Source organism: Bactrocera oleae, chromosome 4 (assembly GCF_042242935.1).
Source record: "Bactrocera oleae isolate idBacOlea1 chromosome 4, idBacOlea1, whole genome shotgun sequence".
Taxonomy (NCBI): domain Eukaryota; kingdom Metazoa; phylum Arthropoda; class Insecta; order Diptera; family Tephritidae; genus Bactrocera; species Bactrocera oleae.
In genome coordinates, this window is record NC_091538.1 from 54,979,233 (window position 1) to 54,998,161 (window position 18,929).

Genomic DNA, 18,929 nt, shown 5'->3' on the forward strand with positions numbered 1-18,929 from the left:
AGTGGCCAGGAGTTCTACTTAAGTGTTAAGGTACCTAAATATACACAAAGACTTTACTGTTTCGCAAAATTACTATTTTATAGACTTCGTTTCAACCAATTTCCGAAACACTCATTCTATTTCCTTTGAGGTATTTAAATGTTCCGGTGAAAACATATCCCGTTGTTTTGAAAAATGGTTTTGAGGTTGATAAAACAGTAATATGGGTACGGGTTGAATAAACCTTGGAAATCACTGCTTGATGCTCACTATTTTATTCAAATTAATCATCGATAAATGCTTAAAGCCTCTTTCTGCTGAAGGTCATAAAACCTATTCCGAAAAACATTCGAATTCTGCATAAAACATGCACCAAATACTTTTGTTTCATGCTATCGAGTTAATAGTGTTTTGCAGATACAAATCCATGTACTTTTTTGTTATATAGGAGCGACATTAAGAATATATCGAATTCACTTTTAGGGATACTTTGTTTTTTTTTTTTTGTTTAAAACAGGAAAAAATGTTATCTCCGACTGCACCGAAGCGATAATGTACAATATGAACAATATGTTCGGATATTATAGCGTTGCCTTAGACCATAATCTATGACAAATTTCGTGCAGATATCTAGTCAAATAAACATTTTTCCATACAAGAACTTGATTCGGATCGGTCAGGTTGTTGTATATGCGGCACAATTTTAGATCGATATCTCAAAAACTGCGGGACCAGCTCGCGTATATACATACGGACATGGCTAAATTGACTCAGCTCGTCACACGGATCATTTATATAAATATTTTATAAGGTCTCCGTCGTTTCCTTCTGGGTGATAAAACTTCGTGGCAAAATTATTATAACCTGTTCAGGGTATAAAAACAAAGGTAAATCGTTTAGCTAATATATTGAGAGCACTATTTGATTAAACACCTATTATTTTATAAGTTTTCCAAAAATTTTACGAACTATTACGTACATATGTACCTTGGGACTGCCTTTGTTACGTTTTTACAAATACCGTTATAAAGTCAAAGTAACCTAAAATGATGCTTGAAGCCAATATTTTTCCAATAGGTGCACTTCCTCACAGCTAAAATACACATATCAACGTGTTTGCGTCTGTATGTACGCGTATATATTTATTTTTACCTTAAACGGCCTTTGGCTCTTTGGCTTATAAATATTGAACGGCGCACATTCAGTGCAATGCAATGTGAAAATATCTTCTATTGGCTTTCCTAGAGCATGTAAATGCACATCAACACACACATACACCATAATACATGCACCGGTACTACGTATGTTTGTAGAAGTTTACCTGGTACGCAGGCATTCTTGTACTTTTGACTATTTGGTGTGCCGGGCCTTAATGCAGAAGCGATTATTCGCACAGCTGCGCGGTGGTAGATCAGGAGCCGGTCATAAAATGCCTTTCATATGCGCCAATACTCACTTGTAAACTTCAACTTGCAAATATCCAAAGTCAACGCACACACACACACATGCTTCACCCGACACTTTCTCATATGCCGCACCGCTCCGGCGTGTCCAGAGCCAGCAGCCACGGCGCACCAATATTTTGTGCAAACGCTTCAGCTTCAGCTCCAGCTATACAGCTTCAAGTTCAACTTCGGCTTTGGCTTCCACCAATTTGGCCTTAGACGCATTTACTACGACGTCATAGCTCGGCGAATGAAGATGATTTATAGAATCATTTTATTATTTATTGCTCATTCAAATCGCTGTCAAATGAGTTGGTAATTAATTAGGGTGATTTAACAAAAGCTCCAAAGCAGCTTAAGGACTTAGTGGTACGGGCGATAGAAGAGCCAAGCGAGAGTGTCAGAGAGAGAGAGAGAGAGAGAGCGCGTACTATGTGTACTCAATAGCAGTGTTGTTGCAATTGAAGCGGTGATTTTCCGAGTTGTTCATGATTCGGCGGTGTTGTTGTTATGTTGTTGTGCTACTCTGTCGATTATGGCTTTATTATTAGACATTCTAGTTACTACCAGGTGTCACTGTTATATACATACATATGTATTGCACATGTGAATGTATGTGTGTTTGCATGCATAGTTGCATTTCTTTCTATTGAATGATTTATTTTTGGAGAACAGGAAGTTGAAGAAGGCGAAAATAAATTCAGAAATACTGTTCGTTTGTAAAATTTGTAGCATTCCGTTATGCTTCGTTGTTGCATATACATATATGGATATAGAGCACAGAGTTCATTGGTTGAAATTATTGGGCAGATTAAAGGGGTTAGGTCGGTCTAGAGCATTCAAAAAAAATACTTACTTTGACAATTTGTTCCGGGAGTAAGGAAAGAGAGATAAGAAATAATATTTGAGTATATAAACGGTTTTTTTTGTATTGAAATTTTGAAAATGTCCAAAAAAAATTACCATCAAATTGTTTATAAAAAAGTACCAATAATAAGAAAAAATAAATGTACCATTTACTGTATAATACTACTGTTAAAATTTCAGTTACATGCAATAGTCTTCCATTTTTTAATGTTCAAACCTTTTTAAATAATATTTCTATCAATATTTCGCGATTAAGATAAATATTCTGTCAAAGTTTGGGTATTTTTCTTATACAAAATGCTCTAAATTTATATTTTATCCAACGCAATCTTATACTATATACAATAGCAATAGCGGATGTACTATGTAGTAAGACGTTTTTTATATTGGCTTCTAAGCCTCACTGCAACATTTTTCAACACGACAGGTACTGCCTCTTTCAAGTCAGGAAAGATCAAACTTTTATGCGAGGTTTGTTCGAAAAAAGTGCCTGTTTTCTTTCTTCATTTTTTATATAACGAACATTTTGGCATGTGAGCTTTATTTTCAGCATATATTAGTAAGCATTTAAAGTTTTTAGTATCATTGGTGTTATTAGTTCCAAAATTTTGTTAAATTAATTAATTTTCATTAGTATTAACAATCGTTTAATCATTACTCAAAAGTTGATGATTATTGCCTCAATTTGCAATTGTTATGCTGTGTATACTCAAATGAAATTCCCAAAACAATTTTTTCCCAACCGCTAAAGCGAAGTCAAAAAAGCTTCGGTTGTGTTGTTGAATTGATAACAAGCTTTGACGTGGAAAAATTTTTTTTTTCAATTATTTACTTGACAAATTTGCTCTCAGGAATTCTAAACGAAAGTTTGCTCCAACTTGGAACTCAAGTAATTATAATAAATACCATATTTATTACTTGATTTTTAGTAGACATAATTCTCCTCGCAGAAAACGTGGAACATAAAATATATATATAAATGATCAGCGTAAGTTATTAGATCAATCAAAAAATACGATTTCATGATTTTTTTTTCTCTAATAAAAAGCTGTAGTTTTAAAGGGTATAACTTTGAACATTTAATCTACATGAAATTAAGTTAAAAGAATCACACGTATGTACGTATGTACGAGGGTACCTTAACTGTTTGACGCTATCAGTTTCAATTTTTCGCCTAAGCGACACTGATTGAAATATTCATTTTTACTATTGAAAGAGCATCATTGTACACTTTAACGAACATTTTATATTCAGCTTTCGGAAGAAAACCTTCCACTATGAAAAGCCATAGCGGTGTACGCGTTACATTGATGTTGCCCTGGTAAATTAGAAATATTTAATAAAAATAAAAATAATAAAAATGTAAATCTGGAAGTTACGAACCTGTAGTGGACACTTTATGTTGCTTAGTCTGCGCATGCTTATCGTCATGATATTATTGATTATGCCATTGCCACCTTTTAGGATTTCCCACTTACAAGCATTTATTGATGTCCGCATATTTAAGTTTTCGTAATTACCTAATTTGTTGCGGCGCATTAACTCCATATCTATCTGTAAATGAATGAAATTCAAGTTTAATGTACCGGTCTATATGTATATATGTGTCCTTACCATTACAGCTTTCATTGGCTTAATGAAGTTACAGCTAGAGGTTAAGTATTTAAATTTTCCACGTCCCTGCTGCAGCAGGCAATTTGAGGGATCACAAACTTCTCTATTAAAATCACATTCCAAGTTGGTGGATATAACTTTCGGGTGCTTGAAAAATGTAAAACTTCATCAATATTTATATGTATTTAAACCCAAATTGCAAATGTACCAACCACATATGCGAAAAGCGCCAAATTTATAAATAAAATCTGTTGTATCAGCCACATTTTCATTTCGAAGTGATTCGAGTACTATATGCACTATGGGGAATGAAAACATTTTCGATAATCGCAATCACTTGCACACGAACAAAATATTAAAATCAATCAGTGCTATTTAGCGTAATTGAGCTAAATTGTTGAATTATTAAAATTTGCACTGTTTTGAAAATTAACGCAATTTGTTTTGATTCGAACTTTTGATATCGAATTTTAGAAAAAAACTCCAATATTTGTTATCAGGTCAATACTCTTAAAATTCAGCACAGTCAATATTAGTAATCAAGACAAACATTAAAAGCGAGAAATTTCTTTTTCGATAACATTTTGAAATCTTTTAATTTTATTTTTGAAAACTTGAATGTTGATTTTTAATGTATTCAATATATATTTCAACTTTTAATGTTGTTTCAAAACCATTCACAGATCTATTTAATAATACATGCTAAAGAATGTTTTTAAAGTAAAATATAGAAAAGTGAATGAATTTACCAATATTTTAGCCTACTTGTTTCGAAACTTTATTGCATTTAGTACGGGAACTGAATTATGAAATGACAATCCTGTCGATCCAAATTTGTGCACCCTTTTCTAGCAAAACCGTTCACATCTCGTTGATTTAATCAGTCGCAACTAATTGTTCACCATAGACCATTGACTTTATGGACCTTCATAAAAAATAGTGATGACATGATTAATTCACAGACCCATATGATTCGAGTTCTTCAGCATAAAGTGATTATCTAACACGCTATATAGCTTTTAGAACCGCATAGCTGACATCATTCAGCACTTATGCGATTTAAAATGATATTGAATGCCACCAAATATTATCACGAAACATTTTCTGTGGCGTTCATGATAACTCTGGTTCTATCTTTAGTTTTAAATAATAATGAACCAATAATGCTTTCAATATACAAACCAAGTCAAACAGTACTTTTTTTTAAATTAATGTTATCGAAAATTATCGTATTCTTAGAAATATTATTGGTTTTTATATAAAATAAGATAGAAGTGTATTTTCTGTTATCTGTTCTCGATGTTAATTTCATGAATTTTCGCGATGTTTTGTAGAGTTACTATTTTTTTTTTGCCTACTGTTCAGGAAATTTGGCCTGGCACTCAATAAATTATCTTTGCATCACTGATCATTTTACGTTAGGAAATAATGTTTTATCAAATTCAAATAATACTCTTTTGTAAAAAAAAAAAATAATAAAGCTATCACTTTGAAATCAATAACTTGAGAACGATTAGATAAAATATGAAAGAACTTTTGGCAGTATCCTAGTTGAGTTTACTACTATAAGACACGAATAGAGATTTGTGGTTATAGCTCTTGGTTAGTATATCAGTTCATATAGTAAATAAATTTTGAAAGTATACTTTGTTCTGGTAGGAAATAAAAAATAATATTTCGCCATTATTTTGATGATGTTTAAAAATGCCTTTTGGAATTTTCTACATATGACTCATAGTCAATGACTTTGAACTAATTTGAGAATAAAGTAGCATCCGATTTTTGGGTAAATTCGAAGCGCCCATACATATTATTACATCTACTTACCAATCATTTTGTATGCGTACGACTTTCTTTTCTGGCGTGAAAACATATGACCCAATATTTCGTTACTGATAAGCAGGAATGAAAATGAAGTAACTTAAATAACCAATCCAAACTACGGTAGTATGATGAATGTTCAATAAATTCCACACTGCGGTTGGTAGAATCGTTTGACAGGTTTGATGTCTAAGGCTATACAAGTATGTTGTTTCGTTACCATGACAAACGTCTATGTAGCCATAATGAAACTATCAACCGACGAAGAACTGTCAACTTATCAGCAGTTCCCCAGAATATTTTGGCAATATTTTATGGTACTGGATGAATAGCTACGTAGTCTGAAATTCTCTTTGACTTAAACCACACGAAAAAACATTTTCTAACTGAGATGCCCTTTTTATTGCGGTATTCTCAATTAGAGACCCGAAATTCAACTGTTTTTTGGCGATGGATATTTTAACTATTCATTTATTATTTATTTATATTTCAAGAGCACAGAAAATAAATTTCAAAAATAAAATGTGAATTTTGAGAAATGTATGCCTCCTTGAAGTAGAATGCGAAAAAAGGTTGCATCTTCGTCGTCAGAATTTCTACCTCTGTGGTTCTTTAAAAATAAAACAATGACGCATTCTTGATTACCACAATTGATATAATCGGATGAACCAACAAAACTCGGCTTTTTAGCACAATTTTTTAAGTTTCTCAAATTTTTTAAAAATATTAAAAATTTTCAGTTTTTGTTGGTTTATATGATATTGAGATATTTGAAGAATATTTATGTCCAAGTCAATGGCAATGTAAATCGACTTATTAGAGCTTAGAAAATCGCGACGACCGTATTAAAAATATAAATATTATTTCTAGACTAGAATACCGCCTTAAATTCGAGTCAGGTATATTTAAAAATATTTCTAAGTCATGAATATTTTCGAGCACCTATCGGTTATGTTATTAACGCTTTTATTGTCATAAGAAGGAATATTTATTAATTAAGGCGAGTCTGAGGCCATATAAGTTAATTGAATCAATATTAGCATAAAATCAAGAATGATAAATCTTATGATACTTTGTTCTCACAGCTTCATTTCTGGACAATTGTTGGTCATAATATGTATTAATTAATTTTTATGACTTTCAAAAATAGATATGTATATATGTATATGTAAATATTTGAATAATAAGCGCATATCGGATGTACTTAATTATTTATGGATATTTGAACAACAGTAGCTGCAAATATTATTCCCACATTCCAACGTACATCGCACACAAATTCTGTTATCAAATTGCAGTAAAAATACTAAATGCAACATTTAATTAAGCAGCAAATGCAACAGCCGTTAAAGGCGCCAATAACAGCCTTGACTGACGCGGCGGCGACGCACATCAACATACACTATACACAGCGCTCTGCGCCAAACTACGAGTAGTTGCGCTAAAATGGCAATAAATACTTGCACAAGCTAATTTACCAACAAATGTTGTTGTTGTTGTTGTTGCACAAATAAGGTGTTACTTTGGTCACGGCTGCTGTGTCAACAGATGACGTTTGGCTTGCACTTGGCCAGTTAGCAGGCATAAATTAATAAAAATCCACTGTGTGTGTTTGTGAATGTGTTTTGCTGGCAACATGTTGCAGATATATGCATACAGAAGTATATATGTATGTATACATTCTGCACAAGTATGCCGCTACGATTAAGCGCTGTTTGCATTAAAATGATTTATGCCAACGAATTGACACGGACACTGCCGGCACAGAGGCGTACAAAGGCGGATTGGATACATACGTACCTACATACTTTTCAGCAAAATTACTGAACTATATCTTATGCAACTAAATATGCAAGCGTGATATTGCCAGCGTCAACAATTGTCAGTTGGTAAGTGCATTCCATTTTAATTATTCAATTTTATTTTCATTTTCATACAAGCTATAACTAGCGCCAGCAGTGAAATGCTATTTTTATTACAGTTATTTTTAGTTTTATTTTATTTTTATCTGGTTTATTTATAAACTTGCATTTCAACCGACCGCCAGCCATTGTAGTCTTGCGTTGGTTTCATAAATACTTATCGAAGATATTTTTATTAAATAATTTTCTTTAGGACAGTATGTGTGATAATTTATGGTACCAAATGTCAAGTTCAAGTGGCGTGGCCAAACGTGACATGTTGCAACTTTACTCGGTTAACAGTTGTTAAAAGCAGCATTCCATTACAAATAATTTATTATACATATAAATAAATTAAAATGAAATAGAGTGATTAGACAAATTGGTTAAGCCATGACAGTTTAATCATTCTTGGGTACTACTTATAACTCTAATAAAAATTGAGATGGCATAACGAAAGTTGTGCAATTTATTGCAAACTAAACAAATAACAGTAACAGCGACTAATATTTATTTTGCTTTTAATCTATAACTTCCTAACAAGCATGTAAATCAAATACTATACGTAGGTTACCTTATATATTTCGGTATTTGGCAACCCTAGTGTTCCAATATGGCAACACACAACTTGATCGTAAAGTTTGACATTTATAATGTTATACATAACAGAACTTTTTGACATACGAGTGTTACTTGTGTTGTTTACAGTAGCTTAAAATATTCATATCGGCCAAAAAATTACTTCAATTACCAACATTAACCCGCATTTATTTTTTTACAACTTTCGACGTGGATAAGTCAGCTACAGTGCATCGATGAACTTAATTAAAACTGTACAGTGTCGTAACCTTACCACTAAAACAACGCAGCACAGTTAATTTTGAGTGGCACACAACCAATTGGTTGCCAGGTGTCTTTCAAGAAATCAGGAAAACCAATCGCCGAAGACAGATCACTCTTCACCACGACAATGCGAGCTCTCATACATCGACTGACACAACTCCTTTTCTAAGCAGTCAAAACATCGATTAGATGAGTCATTCACCGTATAGTCTTGACTTGGCACCGAATGACTTCATTTTATTCCCGTTCGTAAAAAATAAACTAAGAGGTCTACGTTTTTCGACACCTGAAGAGGCGGTTAAAGCGTTCAGAGCGCATGCTCAATCAGAGTGACAAAAGTGCTTTGACAATTGGTTCAAACAATTTGTTCCTGAACTTATTCTCATTGAATACAAGAAATGCAGGATTTTTCGGTTTTTAAATTATTTTCGAATTATTGTTCCAACCACGATCCTTTATTAATCTCATATGTTTATTAATCTCATATGATCCTAAGGGCTTAAATACTATCTCATAAAATGTATGTTGAACTGTTTGTTTTTTTTAAATTTATTATCAGATAATGTTTGTATAGATACCACATTAATCCAAATTTCCGTACACATTCTATAGTACCTTGCTGGTATGAGCTTTAGTTTCTTATGTAAACTTTTTGCTATGCCTCAGTTGACGTACCTAATTTACTTCTTAGTATTATAGATGTTAAGTGTTTCATGAAGAGAAAGGTTTCACTTGTGGAGTCGAATGTACTGAATGTCCAAACCATACCAATCAGATTGAATTAGATGATATGAAGAATATTTATAAGCCACCGTAACATAACCTGGCTCATCATATTTCGCCAGAACGTATGTACGAAATCTACTGCTTATATTTACTTTTGAATTTTGGTATGTTTTTAATAATCCAAGTTTTGTCTATAGATTCAAAACATCGCGAAAAAGTCGACCCAAACCTTGTTATCTTTAATGGTCACAGTTTTGCTCTTGGAGATGAGTATGAGTAGTCAATGTACTTTTTGAAGAGAGGGAAGCGCATCCGCCTCAGCTTATTTATATTTCGATTTTCGTGATCTGAATTCCTATTTAATAATCAGTTAAAAATTCTTGACAAAAACATAATTTAGTAAAATTTTTAAACTATCTGGTTTCAGTTACTCTCATGCAGAAATTTGAAAAAAGATTTTTAGATATACATATATTATATTAAATATGTGGCAAACACCAGTTTTATATATGGTATAATATAGAGGTAGCATCAGAAAGTTGCTCCTTTTTCGAATTAACTTCATGTTGCTTTACAATACTTAAGTGCAGTAAAAGGTGCGTTCCAAAGTAAACAGGACTTTTAAAAAAAAGACAGAACAAATGGTTTAATCGGTATCTTGTATTTGCTAAAGCTCTTATGAAAATCAGTCACTTTTAAGATGTCGAATTTTTAAGTAAGTAGTCTATTTGAGAGAATAATTAAGTCATCTGAAGACTTTTGGCGAGCATTCCCAGCTAGTATATCATAGAAAAGTTTCAATATCGATCCTGGATTTTTTCAAGTGAATAGTGCATTCTTTCTGCATTTTTCTTTGTGAATAGTGCATATAAAGCCAAAACGAATTAAGATATCAAAGTCTAAATTTGGTATATTTGCCTTTAGATGGTTTCTTTCTTTCTACTATATGTACTTCGATTTGCGATCGTGATCCAAAAAAGGACATAGCTAAAACCTTTTTCTTATATCTACTTTCGTTGATTAAGGGGGGAAACCAGTTCAGATGACTCAAAAAAAATCGATATTTTTTTATTGCATAAATTGTTAGTACAACTATTCAAGAATATGTTGCTTAAATTTCACTAGGTAGCACTAAGGTAAACAGCGGTCGATTCAGTGCCGAAGTAACCTTTTTTTATACTCTCGCAACCTGTTCCTACAGAGTATAATAGTTTTGTTCATCTAACGGTTGTTTGTATCACCTAAAACTAATCGAGTTAGAAATAGGGTTATATATATATAAATGATCAGGATGAAGAGACGTGTTAAAATCCGGGTGACTGCCTGTCCGTCCGTCCGTGCAAGCTCTAACTTGAGTAAAAATTGAGATATCTTTATGAAACTTGGTAGACATGACAGTTGGTATTGCAGATGGGCGTAATCGGACCACTGCCACGCCCACAAAACGCCATTATTCAAAAACAAATAACTTGCCATAACTAAGTTCCGCAATAAGATAAAAGACTGTTATTTGGTACACAGGATCACATTAGGAAGAGGCATTTGCAGTTAAATTTTTTTTTAAGTGGGCGTGGTCCCGACCCTAATAGGTTTAATGTGCATATATCCTAAACCGCTAAAGCTATAATAGCAAATGTTTTTAGAACCTCTACCTACAGTGTGAAAATTGTTGAAATCGGGTGGCAACTCCGCCCACTCCCCATATAACGGTACTGTTAAAAACTACTAAAATCGCGATAAATCAAGCACGAGACACGCCAGAGACATTAAATTTTATCTCTGGGATGGTATGAGATAACTTTATAGGAACCGCGTTCAAAATTATACAGTGGGCGTGGCACCGCCCATTTTTAGGTGAAAACCCATATCTTGGGATCTGCTTAACCGATTTCAACCAAATTCGGTGTATAACGTTCTTTTTATATTTCTATGTCAATCACGCCTATTTCCCATATAACACCATTTTCAATTCCATCTGATTCTTTCACTTTCCACTATGCATATCAAGCAACAATGATTATATCGGGATAAAACTTTGCGTGAATAATACGTTTAAAGTATGCCACCTTGTGACCAAAAATTGTCTAAATCGAACCAAAACTGTTCAAGCCCTAAGTACTAAATATGTGGACCCCAGTGCCTATAGTTGACCTTCTACCGAAAATATCAGTCAATCCACAAAGAAATCTCAAACGAGTCTACCATTTGACTTTGCGAGAGTATAAAATGTTTAGTTACATCCGAACTTAGCCCTTCCTTACTTGTTTCAAATGTGTTTTTCTCGAAACGAATTTATTGACGAATCGATCTGAAAATTTGTGTGAATATCCTTTATTCAAGTCCAGAAAATATGAACCAAACTCTGGAATAATATTATTATGTAAAATATATTTTTTTATGTAAGAAAGGTGAAAAAAATTATAAAAAAACATCCAAACCATTTAATTATATATTAATAATAATAAATTATATATTAAACATTTAATTATAATAACTATTTTGGGCAGAGTTTGGTTCATATTCGTAGAATATATGTTACTAACGAAAGAAAACAAAAAAATGATTTTAGATTAAAACTGTGACCTTCAGTTGTCCCGCCAGCGGTCAACTCAGATGGCGATCGTCAATGAACACCACCCTCTAACTCCACCACTTCCGGCGGAAACGCCATCGAACAATTTAAAAGTGTAGTTCAAAATAGTAATAAACTACCCTGCAAGTTTAAACGAATTCTCGAAAAACTCGATCAAACTCGACACTTCTCGATTTTCGGGATAGCCTTTAGCTTTTTCAGCGGTTTTCGTATATCTTGTAAAACGATTGCCCTTTATGGTTCTCTTTAATTTCGGTAGAAAGAAAAAGTCACACGGAACCATGTCTGAAGAATATGGAGGCCGAGGCTTACAGGGGCATTACAGTATTATTTTTGTCCCAGAATTCACGTAAAAGCAACGAAGTGGGAGCTTTAAACAAAATCCAATAATCCAATCCATAAACAAATCACCAAGCTCATAGAAACACGTCTAACCTTAGCGGCTGCTACAGACAAAGTTAGCTATGAATACAGCTGAAAATTTAATCGTACTTTAGGGGCAAATTCATTAAATTTAAAATATTAAATATTCCCGTTATGTTATGATTTTTTTATAGAAAAATGTTTGGACTCCGGTGTGAGTTAGTGCGACCTCATTTATGTTAGATAACATAATTCTCTAGTGCTCTAGTAGGTTCGGAGTCAAATTATAAATTAAAGTTATTCCGATATAAAACAATTGTCTTAACGTTCATTTGACCCTCTTTGCAAGGAGAAGCCAAGCATCTAGCAAAACTCTTAGCGCCGTAGCTCTACTATTATTATCAAGTTAGCTGAAATGCAACAGTAGTTCTAAAATGTCAGTAATTTTTTAGCAGTAAGGTTTCAAATACCCAAACATATAAATTTGGTATATACTAAGCATATATGATATGTTTGACTAAATTAAAAACACTACACGACGCAGGTAAACCGTAAATTCATTCCCACTAAAAGTGTGAAAGTGAACGAGGAAAGGTAATACGTTGTACAAATATGCATTGTTTTACATATGAGAGAGCTCCCACGACAGCGACGAAACGACACCAGCGTCACACACAAACCTCATGCTGTTGCCGGCATTGCCGCTGCTGTTGTTGTTATTGCTATTGTTGTTGCTGTCTGCTAGAATGATCGGTCGGTCAGTCAAGTAAGTTTTGGGTTTTGAAATTCTACACCAGCGTCAGAGCGTGTTCACCCGCACCGCCCCACAATCGCCGCCAACATCACCGTCACCGCCGCCCGGCTGCGTCGCGTCGTCACCACCACCTGCGATTGCGTCTGCAATAGCTTCGATCACCAGTGCACACTTCACTGCACCAATGCACAGACAACAATAACAGCAGTAAAGCACCAGCCCGGCCGCAGAGCTGCGAGCTCCGGAGGAACGACACAGCGAGTGAGCGACCAACGAAGCGAAATTTCAGAAGGTGTGAAGTTTAAACTGGATATGCGTTCACTTCATTTACGCCGGGGTCGCTGAGTGTGCTATGTTCGGAGCACCTTACACTGGTGTTGTTGCTGCTGATATTGCACAGAGGTAGCCACAGTGTAAGAGTGAAAGCCCGCAAACAAAAAAATATAATAATTTACAAAAATTAAATTTAACATGCAAAAACAAAACGGAGTAACGCACAACACTGCTTTTCGGTTTTGTTGTTCTCTTTTGCGGCATTTTGTTGCATTTGCCCGATTGAAGTGCTCTTAATCGGAGCTTCGTGCCAATGGACAAGTGCATGGCCAAAGCACCGCCTCTGCACCCGCGCAAAATATTGAACACTGACACATTCTTCGCAGACAGCCAAGCTGAAAAAAAGCTTAAACCTACCGCTAGCTAACACCAGCGCGCTACGGCTCTATCCTTGGCAGCGGTCTTGTGGAACGCTTCCGTGCCACAATTTTTGTAACTGCCGCTGCTGCTGCTGCTGGGGTGTTAAATGAATTGTTCATAATTTTTGTAACAGCTAGAACGAACTCCTGTTGGCTTTGTTTGGCTGTTGAAATTGTTGTTGTTGCTGCTGCTTCTGCTACCTTTTCTTGCCACTACCTCTTATTCCTGCTGCCCCTTCTTTATTATAATATTTATTATTATTTGTTGTTGTACAGCTCTTTTTGCCCGCTTCTGCTGGCATGGCCTCGGCGCTTTTTAGTTGAATTCTTCTGCCACATCTCGCCTGCCGTACGCTTCGGTCACATCAGTTGACTCCATACACGCTTGAGGTGGTTTGCTTTTGCCACCGTATCCTGAAGTCTCCTTGCTTTTATTAAAATTGTGTTGGTCGGCTTCATATATATAGCACATGTGTATGTTTATATATATATTAATTTTTTTCCAGTATTTCGTTTACTTTCCTTTTTGTAAGTTTTTGCTCTGACGCGGACGACATGCTGTGTTTGCAAAAGGCGTTCGCTTTTTTATTTATTTAAATTTCAATTTTATCATCCTTCTACTGCGCCACATACGTGCACACACATGCACACCATTCCATTTGATGACTGCGTTTCATCTTCGTACTGTTCAGCAGACGCCTCACAGCTATTGCCGGCTTCCATTAGTACTGATGCATTCTCATATTTTACCATACCTTCATCCTGCTTCCCAGCAATTTTTTATTTCTCCGCTGCGGTATTGTGACGTGTTGGGGCTGTTTGCTTTTGAAGCGTGGAGAATGTAAACGCGTCATGTGTATGTATGTAGATATATACTTACATTTGTTCGAGGCGCGCATATGCTTTAAGAACGCACAAAGATATATCAGATTTGTATTTAGACTACAAAAGTAAAGCGAAAATTGTGGAATTTTCTCAAAATAATCTTTCTTTAACTCGATACACTTGACCTATCCAGCAATTCTTCAAACTCTTTAACTTATCTGAATAGTACATTTTCTGGTGGTCTACAAAATACGCCTCAAGCGAACCTAATGGTTTCCTTTTGGCTTAATACACTTGATCCAGTATAGTCTCAACTTCTTTAGCTTGACTAAGAAATACGTATTCTGGAGGTCTGTAGAGTAGGCCTCGATGGCAACGGCTAAAATTTCTTTCTGTCAAGTGACTTTTTCAAGTTTAGAAAAGAAGAGACCTTCGTGTGACCCAAATCTAGAGAATATGTTGTATGAGGCAGCAGTTCCTAACCTACTTTTACCAATTTTACCTCGGTAGATAATTTTTTTCTGCCAAATAGCACTACTTTTTCCGCATTTTTTCGTCGAAGCGGCCCAATAATTCCCCATAGTAGAACCCTGCAACTCGATTGCCCTCCTCTGTGTAGTCGATCACACATTGTGAACCCCAGTAAACGATGGTTTCCGTCCGATGGTGTTAAGTCCACTATTTTTACTGTGCCTTGGTCTCTGCGTTAGTTTCATCGAATTCCGGGAAAGACGTCGATCAACTCTTCAAATTTTCCATACTACCACCGAGTGTAATTTTGGAAAAATAAGTGCTCATAGTTTTTTATGCGCTCTGTATACGGCGGACGGTAAGGACTACGGTCATGATAGAATTCGGTTTGCGCTTAAACAGGTGAACAAACTCAGTACCCATTGCATAGACAGTTTTATAATGCAGAATATGTCCATCACGCTTCTTTGAAATCCCCGCTGCCTCATCCATCATGCGCACCTTCAATTGACGGTCTGCAAGATCGTGTATATTTATCACGTTATCCTCCGTGAAGCTGTTTTCAGGCTAAGCGCCGCTTGATTTCACAACGCGACTACTCTTGCAAAAACAAAAATAAAATAATCGACTCTTATTTTTCCGTTTTTCTAAAATCTGCGGACTCGTGATCAAAATAAAACTACTAATCCGTTTCAACTGAAGTTTTGAAAGTAGCCGACGAAAGCCACACGATGATCTCTTGTTTCTCTTGTGATAATGGCGCCAACGGACGGTGGAGTTGAGTACTTATCGGACAGACCTCGTGCAGACCTTTGTATGCACTATGTACTCAAGCTGTAAATAATAATTTCGCGACTGCTTCATACCGCTAAGTGTCACATCTCCATATCGAGGTGCCAGAAAGCGACATTTGCAGACAAATATTGAAAAATTTGCTATTAACACCTCATTTAAATGGTCGCAGCATTTCTTAAATACATATATGTATTATATATATTTTTTTTATCCCCTTCGTCTTACAAAACACTTTCATGTGCTTGCATGTACGAGTATGTTTGCCCGTGCTTTTATTTACGTGCGAATAAGCACCGGTGTACTTTGTGGCCTTACTTAGTGCGCTGCAACACCAACATGTGCGTGTGTGGATGTGTACGAGTGTGCTAAAAACAATTTACTTTAATTTCACACCATTAACAATGTGCACATCCTTCAACTTTAACGCCTTCGTCGTACGGCTGTACTCTCTCGGAAATCGTAAACAAAAGGCCAGACTAGCTTTCCGTTTACTCAGCGTATCGATTACATTGCGCATCCTTTGCGCTTGCCTCGGCAGTGGGAATACACAGTGAGCGATAATGCGGCGCATAGGAAGCATCCAGTCGCTTTTAGAGGATGTTTGCTTGATTTTGTGTCAGGAGTTGACAAAAGCTTTCAGAAGATGTTTGCCAAAGTGCATGGCTCCATTTAAAATCGTTTGTTTTACACAAATGAAATGTATAACAATAAATAGTGGTTACTTGTGAAAAAAAGTACAGCACTTTTGTTATAAAATTTATGTACGAGTATATTCACATTTCGATAGCGAGTACTAAATACTTCGAAATACTTATTTTGCTGGCGCCTTACAAAGTCGAAAATACTATTTCCTTTTCTATTATATTTTCTTCTTTTACTGTCTTTTGCAAACTCTTTTTGCCGCTGCAATCGACTAAATAATTTTAATTGGGACTGCCATTTTGTTTCTCTCTATTCCATTCTACAAGTGCTTTTAAATCCCGTGGCAACAGGGCTCACTCCCGATGAGTTTTATTTTCTGCAAGCTTTTTTTTGAGATCTGACAGAAAAACTTTGATGGAGATCAGCTGAGGAAAATATAAATTAAGCAAAAGCAATTTAAAATTCAGTTCATTGAATTTCGCCATCGTTTTCGTTAGATAATGATACGGTAGGCCGATTGATTATTTCGATCAGATTCATGATGCAGTCATCCAAAATTATTTTATGGGTTTTTCGAGTTTTTCGTCCGCAAATAATTCCTTTGTACATCCTCGTTCATCATCGTCGGTGCTCATATGATATATATAGAATTTAGCTAACCACTAAACAAAAGTTGTTTTGCTTGTGGCAGAACCCGGATAATACTATTATTGAAGCCATTATTAGAAATATATAAAACTGAACTTTTTAGCCTGCCTGGTACATATAATCATTAACAAGACGATATCTCAGGATTTTTGTTTCATAGAAATTTTTTGAACTCGAAACCAGAAATACTTATCATAAAAAGGGTTTCTATCCCTCATTAGAGGACTTTATCATCGTACGTGAATCTCTGGCAATCGCTTCAGTCTTTCTGAATGCTTTCAGCTGAGCTGTCTTGAAATAAACACATTCTTATTATCTGCTAATGTCATCTGTATTCACATGGTTAGGTTAGGTTAGGTTAAATGGTCGATGCTAATAGGGATCTCATTTGGAAAACTTATAGTCAGTTCATTGTGATATCTAGAACTCCTATAAAATTGATCATAAGGACCCTTATGAATCGACGAAGTACTTTGAGCCGATCACAAATTTGTTGAGGCGGATAATGTCTCCTGTTTCGTAGAAGGTATGGCTTCCGAGATGGTATGGCTTCAGCTTCAGTATTGAAAACGCTAAACAATGGAGAAGAAAGTGTCGGGATGTTTTCACCCACCTTTTTATTCTTTGACAGTTTGCGTCCGAATGGATTTTCAGCCTTACAGTATGAATACCTATTGGAAAATGTCCAATACGAATTCCTGCGAATGCAGCAAGATGAACTTTGTTTAAGGCTCCCTTGTCTTGCAGGTCGAGTTCGAATCATATTATTAGTTCTTTAGATTGAATGGAAGAATAGCGGTTGGGTGTGTCCCACTACATCTCAAGTTCATATGTGAATAGAGAGCAATTTCAACATTAGCATTTGAAAAAGATACGACGACGCAATAAGATCCACATCTTCACCAACATACAAGAAACTGAAAAGTTTTCATGGTCGAAATAAAATCGGTGAAACTTTTTGAACAAAAGCTTTGTTGTTTGTCAAGCGGAAACTGATATTACACCAAGTGGTAGTAATTGGACTATAATTAGAAAATAATTGGTGACGCAATTTTCACTTCGTTCACAGTTAATAAGCGATCACGCATTTACTTTCCTCTTTATGTTTCAAGGGAGGGTTACGGCTAGCGGTAAGACATTTTAGGGATGGCTCATAGCTACTGAAATAAAATTTTAATAGATGCTTTGAAAATAAGAAAGATTTTAATTTAATGAAGGGACCAAATTTCCATATTTGGAGACGAAAACGCCGAATTGTATTAGAATTTTTGAAGTATTAAATAGTCCAAACCCAGCGATTAGGCTTCGCTCATTTCTCAAGAATATTATTTATTATTTTATTTCCGTTATTTAGAGGTCTGAGAACCTTAAAGTGTAAAATGGAATATTGGTTCACCACATTTGCTTAAATTGAGTCACTTAGTGAGACATTTACATACGAATCACCTATAATTTTTATTAATCTCTGTATAAAATCTTCACACCTACGTACCTGCTACATAAACATATATGAGAATCTACATATTTACGTCCTTAGCGTACAAACTCAAGGTCACCACTTATTCATTGCGACATGAGCACATTTATTAAGAAATTTTTCTACAAGAAAAAAATCGTTTCATATCACTTAAATGGATTAATTTGATGTTTATTAATGAAACTTCGCCATAAAATTAAAATAAGAAAACGGCAAACGAACAAAAACTGATATGTGCGACGATGATTCACACCAGCGCTGCGCCGGCGCGCCACTGGATATTGTCATTTTTCGCATTCACAACCCATTTATTGCTTAATTCAACCGTAAATGTTTCTGATATTTGTTTGCTTTCTTTGTTTTTTTTTTTTTGGTGAATTCTACGCTGAAAAGAATCAAAACAACTAAGCAGCGGGACTGAGAAAAAAAAAATCAATCCTTAAAATAAATTCCACAGTAGTGATGTCGCTGGC

At 35.1% G+C, this 18,929-nt stretch overlaps 2 protein-coding genes across 6 annotated transcripts in view; one reads left to right on the plus strand and one right to left on the minus strand.

Moving 5' to 3' along the window:
- Positions 1 to 18,929, plus strand: part of LOC106619178 (peptidyl-prolyl cis-trans isomerase-like 3) — a 142,330-nt gene that overhangs the window by 66,876 nt on the left and 56,525 nt on the right. The window lies entirely within an intron of this gene.
- Positions 2,941 to 18,929, minus strand: part of LOC106619166 (uncharacterized) — a 154,249-nt gene continuing 138,260 nt past the window's right edge. Inside the window, exons 1-4 of one of the 2 annotated variants that reach the window (XM_036363368.2) lie at positions 4,118 to 4,270; positions 3,906 to 4,052; positions 3,675 to 3,845; positions 2,941 to 3,609 (exon numbers count right to left, since the gene is read on the minus strand). In XM_036363368.2, coding sequence (XP_036219261.2) covers positions 3,466 to 3,609; positions 3,675 to 3,845; positions 3,906 to 4,052; positions 4,118 to 4,177 — 522 coding nt within the window. In that variant the 5' untranslated portion in view covers positions 4,178 to 4,270 and the 3' untranslated portion in view covers positions 2,941 to 3,465. Of the gene's footprint in view, positions 3,610 to 3,674; positions 3,846 to 3,905; positions 4,053 to 4,117; positions 4,271 to 18,929 lie in introns of those variants that run through there. The other variant, XR_011396270.1, reaches the window with a different exon arrangement.